Genomic DNA, 22793 nt, shown 5'->3' on the forward strand with positions numbered 1-22793 from the left:
TGTGATTGCCAACATGGGTTTTGCCACCAAGTACTAAGTCATGTTTTGCAGAGGGGTCAAATACTTATTTCCCTCATTAAAATGCAAATCAATTTATAACATTTTTGACATGCGTTTTTCTGGATTTTTTTGTTGTTATTCTGTCTCTCACTGTTCAAATAAACCTACCATTAAAATTATAGACTGATCATGTCTTTGTCAGTGGGCAAACGTACAAAATCAGCAGGGGATCAAATACTTTTTTCCCTCACTGTATCTCCTGTGGGGTTAGCGTGGTGTGTGTTCCCATAGGGCTCCAAGTGCGTGGAGTTACAGTATGTGTGTGATCTATGCAACCTTGAAATTGTGGCCCTTCCTAGTGACCCAATGGTGTGGTCATAATGATGACAGAATGCTTGTTCTAGCAGATGAAGACAGGCAGAAAACACTCTCTCACACACTCACACATGTTGTGCCTGCATCCAATTTTTCTAATGGGTTGTGAACAATGAGATACATCAACGTAAACAAATGTTATTTTATTGATTAATAAAATAAATAAATACAACTTTAAAATAAATTAAATGGTTCAGTAAATTAGTAAAGTAATAAAAGTATGGGTCAAAATATTTTTTTAAAAAAGCAGACAGGCTTCAAGAGCAAATTACTTGTCAAATTCAACAAAGCATTGCTAAAACAATAGTATTGATGCTGTGACTGAACAACTTTGAGACACCACAATTGTGATTTAAACTGTTGATTGTAATTGCTAGTCATTTAGATTTGGTGTTCCTATAATTTTTTTAATAATGAGAATATACATATGTTATCTTGTATAAAGCATGGAAAGAGATAAGGTTGCATTGGCTACACAGTGCTTGTAAAACATTACAGAAGGTATCTCATTTTCTGAGGTTGGCATGCACAAAATCAATACACTATAATAATACAATACAGCATTTTTGTATTGCATTATGTTGTTTTATAGAGTATTGATTTGTGTATTTTGTATGCTGACCTGACAAAATGAATTTCCATATAAATGGACAATAAAGTTATCGTATCATACTGTTTGAATGGGAGTGTTACAGTTAAAAGTGATGTACAGTTAACATTACAGATGATAAACATAGCTATAAGGACGGGTACATAGTTATATTGAACAACCCTTATTGCTCTCTTCGATCTTGCCTTTGCATTTTGCCTGAAAAACGTAATAAAGCACCTGTTAAAAACATAAAGTTATTGACATTCAGAGAGCTGACATTCTGAAACTCTTCTTTCTCTTCTCTATCTTTCAGACCTGAGTTCAAATACTATTTGACATATTTCAAATACTTTGAGAGTTTGCTTTAGTCTGCCTGGGGCCAGGTGGGCAGGGCTTGCACAATTGAACTTTTCTATCGGTTCCATTGCAACAGGCAAGCTACACTACATGGTATGTGGACACCTGCTCGTCGAACATCTCATTCCAAAATTATGGGCATTAATATGGAGTTAGTCCCCTCTTTGGTGCTATAACAGCCTCCACTCTTCTGGTAAGGCTTTCCACTAGATGTTGGAACATTGCTGCGGGGGCTTCCATTCAGCCACAAGAGCATTACTGAGCTTGGGCACTGATGTTGAGCATTAGGCCTGGCTCGCAGTCGGCGTTCAAATTCATCCCAAAGGTGTTCGATAGGGTTGAGGTCAGGGCTCTGTGCAGGTCAGTCAAGTTCTTCCACACTGATCTCGACAAACCATTTCTGTATGGACCTCGCTTTGTGAACGTGGGTATTGTCAAACTGAAACAGGAAAGGGCCTTCCCCAAACTGTTGCCACCAAGTTGGAAGCACAGAATCGTCTAGAATGTCATTGTATGCTGTAGCGGTAAGATTTCCCTTCACTGGAACTAAGGGGCCCAGCCAGAACCATGAAAAACAGCCCCAGACCATTATTCCTCCTCCACCAAACTTTACAGTTGGCACTATGCATTCGGGTAGGTAGCGTTCTCCTGGCATCCGCCAAACCCAGATTCATCCATCAGACTGCTAGATGGTGAAGCGTGATTCATCACTCCAGACAACGCGTTTCTACTGCGTCCAATGGCGGCGAGCTTTACACCACTCCAGCCGACGCTTGGAATTGCGCATGGTGTTCTTAGGCTTGTGTGCGGCTGCTCGGCCATGGAAACCTATTTCATGAAGCTCCCGACGAACAGTTCTTGTGCTGACGTTGCTTCCAGAGGCAGTTCAGAACTCGGTAGTGAGTGTTGCAACCGAGGACAGATGATTTTAACACGGTACGCGCTTCAGCACTCGGTGGTCCCGTTCTGTGAACTTGTGTGGCCTACCACTTCGCAGCTGAGCCGTTGTTGCTCCTAGACGTTTCCACTTTACAATAACAGCACTTACAGTTGACCGGGGCAGACTCTAGCAGGGCAGAAATTTGATGAACTGACTTGTTGGAAAGGTGGCATCCTATGACGGTGCCACGTTGAAAGTCAATGAGCTCTTCAGTAAGGCCAATCTACTGCCAATGTTTGTCTATAGAGATTGCATGGATGTGTGCTCGATTTTATACACCTGTCAGCAACGGGTGTGGCTGAACTAGCCAAAGCATGGCATCATCCCTACGGTGAAGCATGGTGGTGGCAGCATCATGCTGTGGGGATGTTTTTCAGTGGCAGGGACTGGGAGACTAGTCAGGATCGAGGCACAGATGAACGGAGCAAAGTACAGAGAGATCCTTGATGAAAACCTGCTCCAGAGCACTCAGGACCTCAGACTGGGGTGAAGGTTCACATTCCAGCAGGACAATGACCCTAAGCACACAGCTAAGACAACGCATGAGTGGCTTCGGGACAAGTCTCTGAATGTCCTTGAGTGGCCCAGCCAGAGACCCGATCAAATATCTCTGGAGACCTGAAAATAGCTGTGCAGGAATGCTCCCCATCCAACCTGACAGAGCTTGAGAGGATCTGCAGAGAAGAATGGGAGAAACTCCCCAAATACAGGTGTGCCAAGCTTGTAGCGTCATACCCAAGAAGACTTGAGGCTGTAGCTGCTGCCAAAGGTGCTTCAACAAAGTACTGAGTAAAGGGTCTGAATACTTCTGTAAATGTGATATTTCATTTTTATATTTATTATACATTTCTAAAAACCTGTTTTTGCTTTGTCATTATGGAGTATTTTGTGTAGATTGATGAGGATTTTAAAATCAATTTTAGAAGAAGGTCTGAATACTTCCGGTTCCGGGTCAGGTCTTGTATGATTAGACAAAACCTTCTGGCCCTAGTTATACAGATGTAGGATCTTAATTTGAGCCAGTTTGCTACAGCAGGAAAATAATCCTTCAGTAACAGGAAATGTGAATTATTATGTTCTCAGCAACAAAAGAGTGATCAAATTAAGATCCTATATCTGTTGGTTTGTAACGGTTGAAATGCAACCACAAGTGATTGTTGAAAAGTTCTGAGAGTAGGCCCCGTAAACACTCAGAGTTTGTCTGCACAAAAATTTGTACTATTAAAGATTGGTGTCTCCACAACTTATGTTGTTATTTTTTAGCAGAAAAACTCTCTGTTGTATCACAACCGTTGTGCCAAATGTGTTGTACAGCAGTTGTACAACCTGTGTGTGTTTGGGGCCATACAGCACACAGCTCTTCACATACCACCTCCACTTTATTTTATGTTGATTTAAAGATGGTTGATTGACATGTGATGCCACCAATGGGTGGTGTTCAGTGTTGGCTGCTGAGGACTCCATTGGGTGTTGAGGCCTGTTTGCTCCACCTCCTCTGGCTGAGGAGCTTTCTGTTTTTCTGCACCTTCACTCGTACATCAAACACCTCCTGAATAGCATTCTTAAAACAGTGAAAGTTGTAGTCAATTAGTCCTGTGGGATAAAGACAAGATAGGATGAGATCAGTATTCAGACATGACGAGCAGAGTTACCATACCATAGCTATTGGAATGTTAAAATTACAAATTCATCTCGCTCTCACAATCTCAATTATGAGCGAAAATAACCTACATTGTCAATCAGATAATATTTACAATTGCAAGAAACGTAAAATATGTACTTAAATCTCTTCTGTCTCATTAGCTTGTTAGTTTAAGTAATACATGTTTAATTTATCTGTCAAATTATCAAAGCCTAGCCATTCAAGTATTTTAAACTGCAGGTGAAAACAATGCATGATGCGACCTTGAATAATATCACCTGTATGATTTGACCTGTTGTAATAACCACTGACGTTAATGAATACATTCTACATAATAATATGGTAATTAGTGTAACCTTTTCATTGTTGGCCTATTGTTATTTTGGGGAAAAGAGGATATTTTGTGACTTGTTGACAAACTGTTTGCCAGATGTAAGAAGCTTCCATGCTTTTGTTCTGCTGACAAATATGATGGGGGGAAAAGGCTTGTCAATGCCAATTGAAATGTTAAAATGTGACACATAAAAAAGTCAAAGACTATACTGTTGAATAATAATACACACAATAAAAAACAGAAAATACACAACCCTGCACCGACTTCGCTGTCAGCCTCCTAAAATCTCTATTCCGAGACTGGCTACCCCCCTGACCGAAATGTGTATTGACTGCTATATGAGTCTAATAAATACAACTTGAAAACGACTTTGTTCCTATAGTTTGGGTGCCATGCCTTCACATGTACTGTACCAAGAGAACACTCTTATGAATGCCTATTATCACATGTGGTGTGTCATCTGTCGTCCAATCTCCTAGCTGCCGCAGACAGCCAAGGCTCAATCTAACCAGCCGGGAGGAATTGACAAGTTCACAAGTTAAAAGGAAGATGAGAGCCTTTGATCATGGTTGCCAAGGTAACCATACTCTTCTCTTTAAGAGAGAGGAAGCGAGAGAGCGAGGAGAGAGAAAACTGTCCATGGAATAATAGGCTTTCCATTGCAATTTATTTAAATGACTTATTATGTGTTCATCTGTTAATTAAGTGTAAGTAGTGATAGTGTATGTAGTCTCTGGACAATGCAGCTTTTTGCATTAATCTCGTCATCATATTAATTATGTTCTGCCATCTGTCAATTAACCCATATTACTGTGCTCATCACAGATCACAAACACACTAGAGGTGGTTGGATTATAAATATTTGTCACGCCCTGGCTCTGGGGACAATGTTATGTTGAGCCAGGGTGTGTATTCTATGTTTGATTTTCTATGTTGGGCTGAGTGACTCCCAATCAGAGGCAACGAGTGACAGCTGGTTGTCTCTGATTGGGAGCCATATTTAACTATCGGTCTTTTCACTTTGTGTTGTGGTTTCTTGTTCCGTGTTTCAGTCGTTGTACTGTGGACTTCACGAGTCGTCTTTTGTTTTGTATTTCGGTGCTTTTTTCAATTAAAGTCATGTTCGTTCAACGCGCTGCGCTTTGGTCTCCTTCACTCCTAGACGATCGTGACAATATTTCAATCCTGGTTAGTGGTTAGCCTTTGGAACCATGTTATCTAGAGTAGCAGGTGTTCCAGTATCAGCAGGCATTCAGTACTGCACTTGTGGATTCATGTCATGTCTGGTCGTTGTGATATCTGAATTTGAAATATGCGCATGTAGCTTTGCTAACTTGGACCTTGGCATAAATCATACATTGGTGTCAACAGGAGATATGTGTGACATTTCCTGGAAAATATTTTGTAGTGCCGACGACACATCTAAAAACTAGGTATGTAACATTAAACTTTGCGTTAGAACAAGCGCATAATATCCAAAGTTAGGATTCATTCCTATAAAGTCACAGCACATTCCCCTATAAGGCTAGGGGTTATTCTTGGGCCAGGTTGAGCCCTGGTCAAAACTAGTGCACTTTAAAGGGAATAGGGTTCCATTTGGGACCGAGACGGACTCTCGCTCACCTCTCCTCGAAGCTCTCCTCCCTAACTCTCTCTTACCTTTCCTCCCTAACTCTCTTACCTTCCTTCTCGAAGCTCTCCTCCCTAACTCTCTCTCACCTTTTCTTTCTAAGCTCTCCTCCCTAACTCTCGCTTACCTTTCCTCCCTAACTCTCTCTCTCACTTTTCCTCTTGAAGTGTTCCTCCCTAACTCTCTGTTACCTTTCCTCTCAAAGCTCTCCTCTCGGAGGAAGCAGACCAGAGCCAGGAACTTGGTGACCTCCTTCAGGTACATGACGGTGGTGTTGTTCAGGTGGATGATGGCCATGGACTCCTTATCATAGGGCTGACCTGCCTCTTCCTCCGTCAGCCTGGGAGAGAGGGTTGAGAACAAAGGGATGAGAGAGGGAAGAGAGCGAGGGATGAGAGAGGGAAGAGAACCAGGGATGAGTGAGTGATATAAGGTCTGCCTTCCCAGTCCCACATCAGCCTGGGAGATAGGGATGAGAACGAGGAGAAGAGACGAAGGATGAGATAGCGAGATTTAGCCTAGAATTAATTCAAAGAAGAAAAAGAGGGTGATATGCACATCCTAAACTTGAGAATAACAGTGCTGGGCTTAAAATTGTTGTTGTTGTTGGTTTTAATAATGTATTTTGTTTGTGCTTTTACATTGTTGGCCAAGGAACTGAAGGAATATTTCAATTCAATGAATATTCAATAGACCCCTCATTTTCAACTCTGGACCTCGAAGCCAGTTGCAAAAAAAATAAATAACAAAAGGTACTAGTGCAAAGTACTAAACAACAAAAAATGAATTTTTAGCACTTTGCATTAGCACCTTTTGTTATCATTTCGAGCATGCGTTAAATTAAGTATATTTTTGAATATTGCCTCCTTGGTTTTTCCTTTTATATGGTTTGAGTGCAAGTACTTACGTAATTCTACAGATATGTGTTTCCCCACACACATATATTAGACTGAGCGCAAACCCTCATACTGGCTTTCCCTGAGTTGATATAGGGACACAAATAATTGACTGTATATTCCTACATGCATTAAAATGAGAAAGTACCTGTGTCCTATCTGCCAACACCATCTACTACATAAGATAAAAAGCATTGCTATGTAACAGACGCCGGATCAAATGGTAATTATCAAATCGAATAAAAGCTTGAACCTTAATCCCATGCTTTCAGGAGCTTTAGGGGGGGGGGGGTGGATTGACATAAGGTCTGCAAGCTAAGAATAGTTTCTCACTGCATGTCACTGGGGAGGAAAACAACACAAAAAACATGTACAGTATTACATGTAGTCATAATTGTGAAAATAAAAAAAGGATAACCTCAATCAAGAAAGACCCTTTCAAAGAAGGGTCTACTTGCAATAACTGTGATATGTGTTTTTTTTCCCTTAATAGTTGAATGCACTGACTGTAAGTCTCTCTGGATAAGAGCGTCTGTTAAATGACTAAAATGTAAAATGTGATTACTAGGAAAAGAAGCAGACATTCAATATGGTGGCCAGGGGACATTTCAGTGCCATATGAGCAGCAAATAGAATGCTTCATTAACTAAATGAGGTGAAAAAACCTTGCTAAAACCTCTAAATAATGTTAATAGCCCAGCTGTTTTGTCAAGGGATGCATCCCAAATAGCTATATAGGGAATAGGGTGCCATTTGGTAAGCAGTCCATGATAATGATGTTCAAACTTCATGTGAGTAATCCCAGTATTTGGAGGAGAGTTAAATCAACTGGTCCAATGAAACCGCGAGAGCTATGATTGGAGCTCAATTTGCATGCCATGATCACTCACACACAATTACCTACATACAAGAACATGTAAAGTGCCTTCAGAAAAAATTCATACCCCTTAACTTATTCCACATTTTGTTGGGTTGTAGCCTGAAAAAGGATACAATAATTTTTTTTCACACCCATCTACACACAATACCCCATAAGGACAAACTGTTTTTAGAAATGTTTCCAAATGTATTGAAAATGAAATACTGAAATATCTAATTTACATACACTACCGGTCAAAAGTTTTAGAACACCTACTCATTCAAGGGTTTTTCTTTATTTTTACTATTTTCTACATTGTAGAATAATAGTGAATACATCAAAGCTATGAAATAACACATATGGAATCATGTAGTAACCAAAAAAGGGTTAAACAAATCAAAATGTATTTTATATTTGAGATTCTTCAAATAGCCACCCTTTGCCTTGATGACAGCTTTGCACCCTCTTCGCATTCTCTCAACCAGCTTCATGAGGTAGTCACCTCGAATGCATTTCAATTAACAGGTGTGTCTTCTTAAAAGTTAATTTGTGGAATTTCTTTCCTTCTTAATGCGTTTGAGCCAATCAGTTGTGTTGTGACAAGGTAGGGGGAGTATGCAGAAGATAGCCCTATTTGGTAAAAGACCAAGTCTATATTATGGCAAGAACAACTCAAATAAGCAAAAAGAAACGGCAGTCCATCATTACTTTAAGACATGAAGGTCAGTCAATACAGAACATTTCAAGAACTTTGAAAGTTTCTTCAAGTGCAGTCGCAAAAACCATCAAGCACTATGATGAAACTGGCTCTCATGAGGACCACCACAGGAATGGAAGACCCAGAGTTACCTCTGCTGCAGAGGATAAGTTCATTAGAGTTACCAGCCTCAGAAATTGCAGCCCAAATAAATGCTTCACAGAGTTCAAGTAACAGACACATCTCAACATCAACTGTTCAGAGGAGACTGTGTGAATCAGGCCTTCATGGTCGAATTGCTGCAAAGAAACCACTACTAAAGGACACAAATAATAAGAAGAGACTTGCTTGGGCCAAGAAACACGAGCAATGGACATTAGACCGGTGGAAATGTGTCCTTTGGTCTGGAGTCCAAATTTGAGATTTTTGGTTCCAACCGCCGTGTCTTTGTGAGATGCGGTGTGGGTAAACGGATGATCTCCGCATGTGTATTTCCCACCGTAAAGCATGGAGGAAGAGGTGTTATGGTGTGGGGGTGCTTTGCTGGTGACACTGTCTGTGATTTATTTATAATTCAAGGCACACGTAACCAGCATGGCTACCACAGAATTCTGCAGCAATACGCCATCCCATCTGGTTTGGGCTTAGTGGGACTATCATTTGTTTTTCAACAGGACAATAACCCAACACACCTCCAGGCTGTGTAAGGGCTATTTGACCAAGAAGGAGAGTGATGGAGTGCTGCATCAGATGACCTGGCCTCCACCATCCCCCGACCTCAACCAAATTGAGATGTTTGGGATGAGTCGGTCCGCAAGAGTAACACCTTTTTGGTTACAACATGATTCCATATGTGTTATTTCATAGTTTTGATGTTTTCACTATAATTCTACAATGTAGAAAATAATACAAATAAAGAAAAACCCTTGAACGAGTAGGTGTTCTACAACTTTTGACCGGTAGTGTAAGTTTTCACACCCCTGAGTCAATACATGTTACAGCTGTGAGTCTTTCTGGGTAAGTCTCTAAGAGCTTTTCATTCCTGTATTTTACAATATTTGCACATTATTGTTTTTTTAATTCTTCAAGTTCTGTCAAGTTGGTTATTAATCATTGCTAGACAGCCATTTTCAAGACTTGCCATAGATTTTCAAGCCAATTTAAGTCAAAACTTTAACTAGGCCACTCAGGAACATTCAATGTTGTCTTGGTAAGTAACTCCTGTGTATATTTGGCCTTGTGTTTTAGGTTATTTTCCTGCTGAAAGGTGAATTTGTCTCCCAGTGTATGTTGGAAAGCAGACCACGTTTATGGCGTTGCGTGGGCGAGCAGTTTGCTGATGTCAACGTTGTGAACAGTGGGGTTATGGTGGCGGTGGGGTTATGGTATGGGCAGGCATAAGCTACGGACAACGAACAAAATTGCATTTTATCGATGGCAATTTGAATGCAGAAAAATACCGTGACGTGATCCTGAGGCCCATTGTGAGGCCTTTTTTTAAAAAGGTATCTATGACCAACAGATGCATATCTGTATTCCCAGTCATGTGAAATCCATAGCCAAATTAACTTATTTCAATTGACTGATTTCCACATATGAACTGTAACTCAGTAAAATCAATTAAATTGTTGTATGTTGCGTTTATATTTTTGTTCAGTATACAATATTGATCCATCCTCAGTTTTCTCTTATCACAGCCATTAAACTCTGTAACTGTTTTAAAGTCACCATTGGCCTCATGGTGAAATCCCTGATCAGTTTCCTTCCTCTCCGGCAACTGAGTTAGGAAGGACGCCTGTATCTTTGTAGTGACTGGATGTATTGATACACCATCCACAGTGTAATAATAACTTCCCCATGCAGAAAGGGATATTCAATGTTTGCTTTTTTTTTTTTTTTATCTACCAATAGATGCCCTTCTTTGCAAGGCATTGGAAAACCTCCCTGGTCTTTGTGGTTGAATCTGTGTTTGAAATTCACTGCTCGACTAAGGGACCTTACAGACAATTGGATGTATGGGGTCCAGATATGAGGTAGTCATTCAAAAATCATGTTAAACACTATTATTGCACACAGAGTGAGTCCATGCAACTTATTCTGTGAGTTGTTAAGCAAATGTTTACTCCTGAACTTATTTAGGCTTGCCGTAACAAAGGGGTTGAATACTTATTGACTCAAGACATTTCAGCTTTTCATTTTAAATTATTTTAATTTTATTTTTTTAAACAATTCCACTTTGACATTATGGGGTATTGTGTGTAAGCCAGTGACACAATTTAAAACTCAGGCTGTAACACAACAAAATGTGGAAAAAGTCAAGGGGTGTGAATACTTTCTGAAGGCACACACGTCCCCCCCCCCTTCCCCCCACACAGACATTGGAAAATATCTCAAAGTCTGTGCAGTCTCCCAGACTCATATACGGTGTGAGCTCATCTCATCTAGAGTGTTGTGCCCTGAGGCGTAAACACAGTCAACAGCCTTCCTCAGCTCAGCCCTCCTAAACCCCAGCGTGGCATATCTCCATTCCATCCCAACCCACAGCTGCGGTGCCCAGGGTGAGGCCTAGGCCTATATCCCCAGCCCCAGCAGCAGCCTCCCTGCCAGGGCACAGCAGCCCAACGAAGGCACATCAGACCTGGTTCATATTGGGTCAACGGACCCAGAGGGGGCTAACGTTACCACATGGCTTACCTCGGCTGGCTTGTTTACTACCGTCCTCTCATGGCTACGAGGAAGGTTCTGCTACAGTCAGCCTGATGGCCAGTACAGGAGGACAGGACATGGCAGGGTTCCTCAGAATGCAGTGTACATAGAGAGTTCAAATGGTAATGTAGGTGATGCTAAACAGGGAAGGCACACAACTGTATCCTTTTAAGTTAAGCTTAAAAGCACAGTGTGGTGTACTGCAAGAGCTCTCTTCTCTTCTCCTTCCACCTGGCTGCCTGTCAGGTAGCTCTATTGCATCAACACCTGACAAACACAGCAGGTGATCATCCGTTTTATTTCTGCTCAGTCTTCACCCTAGCCCCGAACACACCCACACACACACGCACACACACCTCTGTGGCCAGTACAGGAGGACAGGACATGGCATGTCCTGTCCTCCTGTACTGGCCACAGAGGTGTGTGTGCGTGTGTGTGTGGGTGTGTTCGGGGCTAGGGTGAAGACTGAGCAGAAATAAAACGGATGATCACCTGCTGTGTTTGTCAGGTGTTGATGCAATAGAGCTACCTGACAGGCAGCCAGGTGGAAGGAGAAGAGAAGAGAGCTCTTGCAGTACACCACACTGTGCTTTTAAGCTTAACTTAAAAGGATACAGTTGTGTGCCTTCCCTGTTTAGCATCACCTACATTACCATTTGAACTCTCTATGTACACTGCATTCTGAAAGTATTCAGACCCCTTAACTTTTTCCACATTTTGTTATGTTACAGCCTTATTCTAAAATGGATTAAATAAATAAAAATCCTCAATCTAGACACAATACCCTATAATGATGAAGCGAAAACAGGTTTTTATAAATTGTTGCACATTTAGTAAAATTAAAAAACAGAAATACCTTATGTACATAAGTATTCAGACCCTTTGCTATGAGACTCGAAATTGAGCTCAGGTGCATCCTGTTTCCATTGATCATTCTTGAAATGTTTCTACAACTTGATTGGAGTCCACCTGTGGTCAATTCAATTGATTGGATATGATTTGGAAAGGCACACATCTGTCAATATAAGGTCCCACAGTTGACAGTGCATGTCAGAGCAAAAACCAAGCCATGAAGTCGAAGGAATTGTCCGTAGATCTCAGAGACAGGATTGTGTCGAGCCACATATCTGGGGAAGGGTACCAAAACATTTCTGCAGCATTGAAGGTCCCCAATAACACAGTGGCCTCCATCAATCTTAAATGGAAGAAGTTTGGAACCACCAAGACTCTTCCTAGAGCTGGCCGCCCAGTCAAACTGAGCAATCGGGGAAGAAGGGCCTTGGTCAGGAAGGTGATCAAGAACCCGATGGTCACTCTAACAGAGCTCCAGAGTTCCTCTGTGGAGATGGGAGAACCTTCCAGAAGGACAACCATCTCTGCAGCACTCCACTAATCAGGCCTTTATGATAGTGGCCAGACGGAAGCCACTCCTCAGTAAAAGACACATGACAGCCGCTTGGAGTTTGCCAAAAGGCACCTAAAGGACTCTCAGACCATGAGAAACAGGATTCTCTGGTCTGATGAAACCAAGATTGAACTCTTTGGCCTGAATGTCAAGTGTCACATCTGGAGGAAACCTGGCACCATCCCTACGGTGAAGCATGGTGGTGGCAGCATCATGCTGTGGGGATGTTTTTCAGTGGCAGGGACTGGGAGACTAGTCAGGATCGAGGGAAAGATGAACGGAGCAAAGTACAGAGAGATCCTCAGACTGGGGTGAAGGTTCACCTTCCAACAGGACACAACCCTAAGCACAAAGCCAGGACAACGTAGTAGTGGCTTCGGGACAAGTCTCTGAATGTCCTTGAGTGGCCCAGCCAGAGCCCGGACTTGAACCCGATTGAACATCTCTGGAGAGACCTGAAAATAGCTGTGCAGCGACGCTCCCCATCCAACCTGACAAAGCTTGAGAGGATCTGCAGAGAAGAATAGGAGAAACTCCCCAAATACAGGTGTTCCAAGCTTGTAGCGTCATACCCAAGAGGACTTGAGGCTGTAATCGCTGCCAAAGGTGCTTCAACAAAGTACTGAGTAAAGGGTTTGAATACTTATGTAAATGTGATATTTCAGTTGTTGTTTTTTTATACATTTGCAAAAACTTCTAAAAACCTGTTTTTGCCTTCTCATTATGGGCTATTGTTTTGTAGATTGATGACGAAAAAAACAATTTAATCAATTTTAGTCAAGGGGTCTGAATACTTTCCGAATGCACTGTAAATAAACTCACCGAGTGCAAATATGTGTTTGTTTTTTACTTGTAATGACTGTGATCTGTGGTTGTCTTAACTGCCTTAATTGAATGCACTAACTGTAAGTCATTCTGGATGAGAACGTCTGCTAAATTACTTTAAAGCGAATGTAAATGTTTTTTCTGTCCCCCAATATCAATAAAGGCTAGATTTAGAGAATAGAAATTTCAACTGCGATTGCAGTTATTCGTGAGAGGAATAACGTTGATGGAGATGGGCTTGTACTGTACTCATGATTTCTTAATTTCTGTGTGTGTGTGTGTGTGTGTGTGTGTGTGTGTGTGTGTGTGTGTGTGTGTGTGTGTGTGTGTGTGTGCATGCGTGTTTGTGTGTGAAAGAGAGATAGAGAATAAATCTCTACTAAAACAGACTGGGAACTCAGATTAGGCTCTAATTAGTGTCTCAGCTGGAGTGAAATTGAACAGAGACACACAGTGAGTATGAAGAATAGGATTCACACAGACTCTGTTCTGAGGGCAAAGCATTTGCTAAATGACAATTTTATTATCAGAACTGGGTGGAACAAAACCCTGCATAGCCTGTGGGTCCCCAGGACCAGAACTGAAGGGCCCTGCCTGGTGTGAAGGTGTCACGACTTCCGCCGAGGCTGCCTCCCCTCCTTGTTCGTCATCACCAGTTTACTAACCACTGCCGCCCCAATTATCATCATCACATTTGTCTTGTCTTGTCAATCATACACACCTGGTTCTAATCCCCTCATTAGTCCGTGTATAAGTGTTCCCTCTGCCCCCTTGTCCTTGTGGGTGATTGTTTGAATGTGAGAGTAGTGTAGCTCGTACCATTTTGTTGAAAGGGTAGATATTTCCCCTGTGCCTATGTATTGTATGGAGATACCGTTACAGTGTATTGCCAGGGTAGATCGTTTCCCCTGTGCCTGTTTCGTTTGTCGCTATTCCAGCGTATTTTGTGTAACGAAGGAATAAACTCTGTATTCGGTGATTACCCTCCTGCGCCTGACTCCTTCCATCACACTCTTCACAGAAGGTCTGATTGTGACTGTGAGACTCCACCATCTTTGTTGGTCCATTATACTCAAGATACAACAGAAAGGTTTTTGCCGTCACAGTACCCAGTCCCACCACACAACTTTCAACTCACCCATAGATGCAGGAGATGTCTATGACCACATCGATCATGTCGCAGCACAGCTCGTAGGTCTGCATGTCCACAGGACTGCTGTCTGTAGCAATGTAGATCTTACTGACCACGTCAAACAGAAAGGCCTTCTCTATGCCCGAGTTCTGAAAGTACACAGAGAGAGATGGGACACTACACTTAGAAAACACATAATAGAGCAAACACACCAGAACGTTTAGAAGCAGCAGGTGGGCACGCTATCGTCTCCGACCAGAATATCAGCCATGAATTTCCTGACGATTCTACATGTTGAACTGCCACAGTTCGTCGCCACCCAGCAGGTGATCCCTAAAACAATGCAGCCACCCGCTACTTTTTAATAGTTCGTCATTCTGGTGTGTGTTCTCTCCGACATTCGACACTCGACTACTACACACAGGGGGGAAAGAAAGCAAGGACAGGGCAAAAACACAACTGGAGATGCTCTACTTTCTAAGAACTCAAAACAGCAGGGAGGGATGTATTTTGGCAAGACCAAAAAGCCCTGTAGAGGAACTAACGAGCGAGGTGGAGAGCCATGGTGTATGCTCTCCAGGGGGGCCAAGGGGGGCAGGGAGGACCAAAGTTAAGTAAATCAGAGCAGAGAAAGTAGAGAGCGCCGAGCACCAACCAGGGGTATGAAAAGGATTGCGTCCTAAATATCATACTATTCTCTATATAGTGCACTCCTTTTGACAAGGGCCCATAGGGATCTATTCAAAAGTAGTGCACTATCTAAAGAATAGGGTGCCATTTGGGACGGATCCAAGAACTCCAGAGTACCAGGGGTCGGTGGTGTGAAAAGGACTCCAACAGAGTCTACACTTTGAAGCTATTGCACTAACAAAGTCATCTGGGTCTCCCTCTCCTCTGTGAATATTAGATCACTGGAAACAATTTACATAAGCAGAGGGAGAGAGGGAGAGAGAAAGAGAGAGAGAGAGGCTTGTTTACTTCCCTTTTATTTATTATCTATTTCACGTGTTTTGGCAATGTAAACATATGTTTCCCATGCCAATAAAGCCCTTTGAATTGAATTGAGAGAGCGAGAGAATGAGAGAACACTCACTTGAAAGCTTGGAAATAAAGCCCCAAAGCCAAGGTTTTCATACATTTCATAAAATCTCCTAAAAAATATATATGTCCATATGGCTTTTGAACCTTCTTTCCATATGCCGATAATATATCTTAGATACAATACTAATCTATGGTAAGTAAAGTGTCTTCTGTATGATCTGTGTTGACACTGAATGACAGGTGTTCTCCATCATGTTGATGCAATTGATTGGCTAGTCTACTCATCTGGTTTTACAGGTCTACATCACTCTGGGACGAATCCTAACATACAGTGGGGAAAAAAAGTATTTAGTCAGCCACCAATTGTGCAAGTTCTCCCACTTAAAAAGATGAGAGAGGCCTGTAATTTTCATCATAGGTACACGTCAACTATGACAGACAAAATGAGGAAAATAAATCCAGAAAATCACATTGTAGGATTTTTAATGAATTTATTTGCAAATTATGGTGGAAAATAAGTATTTGGTCAATAACAAAAGTTTCTCAATACTTTGTTATATACCCTTTGTTGGCAATGACACAGGTCAAACGTTTTCTGTAAGTCTTCACAAGGTTTTCACACACTGTTGCTGGTATTTTGGCCCATTCCTCCATGCAGTGATGTTTTGGGGCTGTCGCTGGGCAACACGGACTTTCAACTCCCTCCAAAGATTTTCTATGGGGTTGAGATCTGGAGACTGGCTAGGCCACTCCAGGACCTTGAAATGCTTCTTACGAAGCCACTCCTTCGTTGCCCAGGCGGTGTGTTTGGGATCATTGTCATGCTGAAAGACCCAGCCACGTTTCATCTTCAATGCCCTTGCTGATGGAAGGAGGTTTTCACTCAAAATCTCACGATACATGGCCCCATTCATTCTTTCCTTTACACGGATCAGTCGTCCTGGTCCCTTTGCAGAAAAACAGCCCCAAAGCATGATGTTTACACCCCCATGCTTCACAGTTGGTATGGTGTTCTTTGGATGCAACTCAGCATTCTTTGTCCTCCAAACACGACGAGTAGAGTTTTTACCAAAAAGTTATATTTTGGTTTCATCTGACCATATGACATTCTCCCAATCCTCTTCTGGATCATCCAAATGCACTCTAGCAAACTTCAGACGGGCCTGGACATGTACTGGCTTAAGCAGGGGGACACGTCTGGCACTGCAGGATTTGAGTCTCTGGCGGCGTAGTGTGTTACTGATGGTAGGCTTTGTTACATGTATGCATTCACTAACTGTAAGTCGCTCTGGATAAGAGCGTCTGCTAAATTACCTAAATGTAATGTAAATGACTCAAGGCTGTAATTGCTGCCAAAGGTGCTTCAACAAAGTACTGAGTAAAGGGTCTGAATACTTATGTTAATGTGATATCTTATTATTATTTTGTATTATTTTACATTTGAAAAAAATTCTACAAACCTGTTTTTGCTTTGTCATTATGGGGTGTTGCGTGTAGATTGATGGGGGGGGAAACTATTGAATCCATTTTAGAATAAGGCTGTAACGTAACAAAATGTGGAAAAGGTGAAGGGGTCTGAATACTTTCCGAATGCACACTGTGTGTCTGTATATATATATATATATATATATATATATATATACAGTTGAAGTCGGAAGTTTACATACAACTTAGCCAAATACAGTGAGGGAAAAAAGTATTTGATCCCCTGCTGATTTTGTACATTTGCCCACTGACAAAGACATGATCAGTCTATAATTTTAATGGTAGGTTTATTTGAACAGTGAGAGACAGAATAACAACAAAAAAATCCAGAAAAACGCATGTCAAAAATGTTATAAATTGATTTGCATTTTAATGAGGGAAATAAGTATTTGACCCCTCTGCAAAACATGACTTAGTATTTGGTGGCAAAACCCTTGTTGGCAATCACAGAGGTCAGACGTTTCTTGTAGTTGGCCACCAGGTTTGCACACATCTCAGGAGGGATTTTGTCCCACTCCTCTTTGCAGATCTTCTCCAAGTCAATAAGGTTTCGAGGCTGACGTTTGGCAACTCGAACCTTCAGCTCCCTCCACAGATTTTCTATGGGATTAAGGTCTGGAGACTGGCTAGGCCACTCCAGGACCTTAATGTGCTTCTTCTTGAGCCACTCCTTTGTTGCCTTGGCCGTGTGTTTTGGGTCATTGTCATGCTGGAATACCCATCCACGACCCATTTTCAATGCCCTGGCTGAGGGAAGGAGGTTCTCACCCAAGATTTGACGGTACATGGCCCCGTCCATCGTCCCTTTGATGCAGTGAAGTTGTCCTGTCCCCTTAGCAGAAAAACACCCCCAAAGCATAATGTTTCCACCTCCATGCTTGATGGTGGGGATGGTATTCTTGGGGTCATAGGCAGCATTCCTCCTCCTCTAAACAGGGCGAGTTGAGTTGATGCCAAAGAGCTCAATTTTGGTCTCATTTGACCACAACACTTTCACCCAGTTCTCCTCTGAATCATTCAGATGTTCTGTATATGTGCTTTCTTGAGCAGGGGGACCTTGCGGGCGCTGCAGGATTTCAGTCCTTCACGGCGTAGTGTGTTACCAATTGTTTTCTTGGCGACTATGGTCCCAGCTGCCTTGAGATCATTGACAAGATCCTCCCGTGTAGTTCTGGGCTGATTCCTCACCATTCTCATGATCATTGCAACTCCACGAGTTGAGATCTTGCATGGAGCCCCAGGCTGAGGGAGATTGACAGTTATTTTGTGTTTCTTCCATTTGCGAATAGTCGCACCAACTGTTGTCACCTTCTCACCAAGCTGCTTGGCGATGGTCTTGTAGCCCATTCCAGCCTTGGAATCTGATTGATTGATTGCCTCTGTGGACAGGTGTATTTTATACAGGTAACAAACTGAGATTAGGAGCACTCCCTTTAAGAGTGTGCTCCTAATCTCAGCTCGTTACTTGTATAAAAGACACCGGGGAGCCAGAAAACGTTCTGATTGAGAGGGGGTCAAATACTTATTTCCCTCATTAAAATGCAAATGAATTTATAACATTTTTGACATGCATTTTTCTGAATTTTTTTGTTGTTATTCTGTCTCTCACTGTTCAAGTAAACCTACCATTAAAATTATAGACTGATCATTTCTTTGTCAGTGGGCAAACATACAAAATCAGCAGGGGATTAAATACTTTTTTCCCTCACTGTACATTTAAACTCAGTTTTTCACAATTCCTGACATTTAATCCTAGTAAAAATTCCCTGTTTTAGGTCAGTTAGGATCACCACTTTATTTTACGAATGTGAAATGTCAGAATAATAGTAGAGAGAATGATTTATTTCTGCTTTTATTTCTTTCATCACATTCCCAGTGGGTCAGAAGTTTACATACACTCAACTAGTATTTGGTAGCATTGCCTTTAAATTGATTAACTTGGGTCAAACGTTTCGGGTGGCCTTCCACAAGCTTCCAACAATAATTTGGGTGAATTTTGGCCCATTCCTCCTGACAGAGCTGATGTAACTGAGTCAGGTTTGTAGGCCTCCTTGCTCGCACACGCTTTTTCAGTTCTGCCCACACATTTTCTATAGGATTGAGGTCAGGGCTTTGTGATGGCCACTCCAATACCTTGACTTTGTTGTCCTTAAGCCATTTTGCCACAACTTTGGAAATGTGCTTGGGGTCATTGTCCATTTGGAAGACCCATTTGTGACCAAGCTTTAACTTCCTGACTGATGTCTTGAGATGTTGCTTCAATATATCCACATAATTTTCCTTCCTCATGATACCATCTATTTAGTGAAGTGCACCAGTCCCTCCTGCAGCAAAGCACCCCCACAGCATGATGCTGCCACCAACCCCCGTGCCTCATGGTTGGGATGGTGTTCTTCGGCTTGCAAGAGTCCCCCCTTTTTCCTCCAATCATAATGATCGTCATTATGGCCGAACAGTTCTATTTTTGTTTCATCAGACCAGATGACATTTCTCCAAAAAGTACAATCTTTGTCCCCATGTGCAGTTGCAAACCGTTGTCTGGCTTTTTTATGGCGGTTTTGGAGCAGTGGCTTCTTCCTTGCTGAGCGGCCTTTCAGGTTATGTCGATATAGGACTCGTTTTACTGTGGATATAGATAGTTTTGTACCTGTTTCCTCCAGCATCTTCACAAGGTCCATTGCTGTTGTTCTGGGATTGATTTGCACTTTTCGCACTAAAGTACGTTCATCTCTAGGAGACAGAACGTGTCTCCTTCCTGAGCGGCATGACGGCTGCGTGGTGGTGTTTATACTTGCATACTATTGTTTGTACAGATGAACGTGGTACCTTCAGGCGTTTGGAAATTGCTCCCAAGGATGAACCAGACTTGTGGAGGTCCACAATTTGTTTTCGGAGGTCTTGGCTGATTTCTTTTGATTTTCCCATGATAAGCAGCCAACAAGTGCTCAGCATATGTGGGAACTCCTTCACTTCAATACTGTTGGAAAAGCATTCCATGTGAAGCTGGTTGAGAGAATGCAAGAGTGTACAAAGCTGTCATCAAGGCAAAGGGTGGCTATTTGAAGAATCTCAAATATAAAATATATTTAGATTTGTTTAACACTTTTTTGGTTACTACATGATTCCATATGTGTTATTTCATAGTTTTGATGTCTTCACTATTATTCTACAATGTAAGAAATAGTAAAAATTAAGAAAAACCCTTGAATGAGTAGGTGTGTCCAAACTTTTGACTGTTAGTGTATATACACTACCGTTCAAAAGTTTGGGGTCTCTTAGAAATGTCCTTGTTTTCGAAAGAAAATTATTTTTTTTGTCCATTAAAATAACATCAAATTGATCAGAAATGCAGTGTAGACATTGTTAATGTTGTAAATGGCTATTGTAGGTTGAAACGGCAGATTTTTTATGGAATATCTACATAGGTGTACAGAGACCCATTATCAGCAACCATCAGACCTGTGTTCCAATCGAACGTTGTGTTTGCTAATCCAAATTTATCATTTTAAAAGGCTAATTGATCACTAGAAAACCCTTTTGCAATTATGTTAGCACAGCTGAAAACGGTTGTGCTGATTAAAGAAGCAATAAAACTGGCCTTCTTGAGACTAGTTGAGTATCTGGAGCATCAGCAATTGTGGGTTCGATTACAGGATCAAAATGGCCAGAAACAAATAACTTTTTTCTGAAACTCGTCGGTCTATTCTTGTTCTGAGAAATGAAGGCTATTCCATGCGAGAAATTGCCAAGAAACTGAAGATCTCGTACAACGCTGTGTACTACTCCCTTCACAGAACAGTTTAAACTGGCTCTAACCAGAATAGAAAGAGGAGTGGGAGGCCCCGGTGCACAACTGAGCAAGAGGACAAATACATTAGAGTGTTTAGTTTGAGAAACAGACACCTCACAGGTCCTCAACTGGCAGCTTCATTAAATAGTACCCGCAAGATCTGACTTCCCCTTTCCCTCCTGAGCAACCAGTAAACATTCACCCATTTCGAGTTTATTTTTCAAGTCCTCCGCATCCATTTTCCTGTCATGAGTTACTGTGTTAATTTTTTTATTTATTTTTTATTTCACCTTTATTTAACCAGGTAAGCCAGTTGAGAACAAGTTCTCATTTACAACTGCGACCTGGCCAAGATAAAGCAAAGCAGTGCGATAAAAACAACAAACACTGAGTTAAATATGGAATAAACAAAACGTACAGTCAATAACACAATAGAACATCTATATACAGTGTGTGCAAATGTAGTAAGTTATGGAGGTAAGGCAATAAATAGCCCATAGTGCAAAATAATTACAATTTAGTGTTAACACTGGAGTGATAGATGTGCAGAAGATGATACTGGGGTGCAAATGAGCAAAATAAATAACAATATGGGGATGAGGTAGCTGGGTGGGCTAATTACAGATGAGCTGTGTACAGGTGCAAGTAAGAAACTAAATGGCTGAAATGATGTTGCAGCTTCAGCACAGACAGTGCAATAAACACTTACTGTGCTGTGGTGCCTTTTCACTGCAGTAGGGAGGAGAGCGAGACAACGTACGCCAGTCACAAAGGCATTTGCTGTCATTTTTTTAACACAGTGTGACCATCGGGCTCTTTCTTGTGTCATTTGTGTGTCTTAATTATTTAATCAAATAGTTTGCTTAAAGCATCAGACAAGCTCAGTGCATATGTAGTTGATTTCATTCAAACACATAGTGTGTGTCTGTCTATACAGTGCCTTGCAAAAGTATTCATCCCCCTTGGCGTTTTTCCTATTTTGTTGCATTACAACCTGTAATTTAAATGGATTTTATTTGGATTTCATGTAATGGACATACACAAAATAGTCAAAATTATTATTTAAAATTATAAATGATAAAAAACAGAAAAGTATTGCGTGCATATGTATTCACCCCCTTTGATATGAAGCCCCTAAATAAGATCTGGTGTTACCAATTACCTTCAGAAGTCACATCATTAACTAAATAAAGTCCACATATGTGCAATCTAAGTGTCACATGATCTGTCACACGATCTCAGTATATATACACCTGTTCTGAAAGGCCCCAGAGTCTGCAACACCACTAAGCAAGGGGCACCACCAAACAAGCAGCACCATGAAGACCAAGGAGCTCTCCAAACAGGTCATGGACAAAGTTGTGGAGAAGTACAGATCAGGGTTGGGTTATAAAAAAATATCTGAAACTTTGAATATCCCATGGAGCACCATTAAATCCATTATTTAAAAAATTGTAAGAATATGGCACCAGAACAAACCTGCCAAGAGAGGGCCGCCCACCAAAACTCACAGACCAGGCAAGGAGGGCATTAATCAGAGAGGCAACAAAGAGACCAAAGATAACCCTGAAGGAGCTGCAAAGCTCCACAGCGGAGATTGGGAGTATCTGTCCATAGGACCACTTTAAGCCGTACACTCCACAGAAATGGGCTTTACGGAAGAGTGGCCAGAAAAAAGCCATTGCTTAAAGACAAAAATAAGCAAACACGTTTGTTGTTCGCCAAAAGGCATGTGGGAGACTCCCCAAACATATGGAAGAAGGTACTCTGGTCAGATGAGACTAAAATTGAGCTTTTTGGCCATCAAGGAAAACGCTATGTCTGGTGCAAACCCAACACCTCTCATCACCCTGAGAACACCATCCCCACAGTGAAGCATGGTGGTGGCAGCTTCATGCTGTGGGGATGTTTTTCATCGGCAGGGACTGGGAAACTGGTCCGAATTGAAGGAATGATGGATGGTGCTAAATACAGGGAAATTCTTGAGGGATACCTGTTTCAGTCTTCCAGAGATTTGAGACTGGGACGGAGGTTCACCTTCCAGCAGGACAATGACCCTAAGCATACTGCTAAAGCAACACTCGAGT

General features: G+C 41.7%; 1 protein-coding gene across 1 annotated transcript in view; it reads right to left on the reverse strand.

The window, feature by feature from the left end:
- Positions 1-503: 503 nt before the first annotated feature.
- rragd (ras-related GTP binding D) overlaps positions 504-22793 on the reverse strand; it is a 30372-nt gene continuing 8082 nt past the window's right edge. Inside the window, exons 6-8 of the mRNA XM_084182188.1 lie at positions 14397-14539; positions 6062-6210; positions 504-3857 (exon numbers count right to left, since the gene is read on the reverse strand). Coding sequence (XP_084038314.1) covers positions 3703-3857; positions 6062-6210; positions 14397-14539 — 447 coding nt within the window. The 3' untranslated portion in view covers positions 504-3702. The remainder of the gene's footprint in view (positions 3858-6061; positions 6211-14396; positions 14540-22793) is intronic.

Source organism: Coregonus lavaretus (assembly GCF_964263955.1).
Source record: "Coregonus lavaretus genome assembly, chromosome: 18".
Taxonomy (NCBI): domain Eukaryota; kingdom Metazoa; phylum Chordata; class Actinopteri; order Salmoniformes; family Salmonidae; genus Coregonus; species Coregonus lavaretus.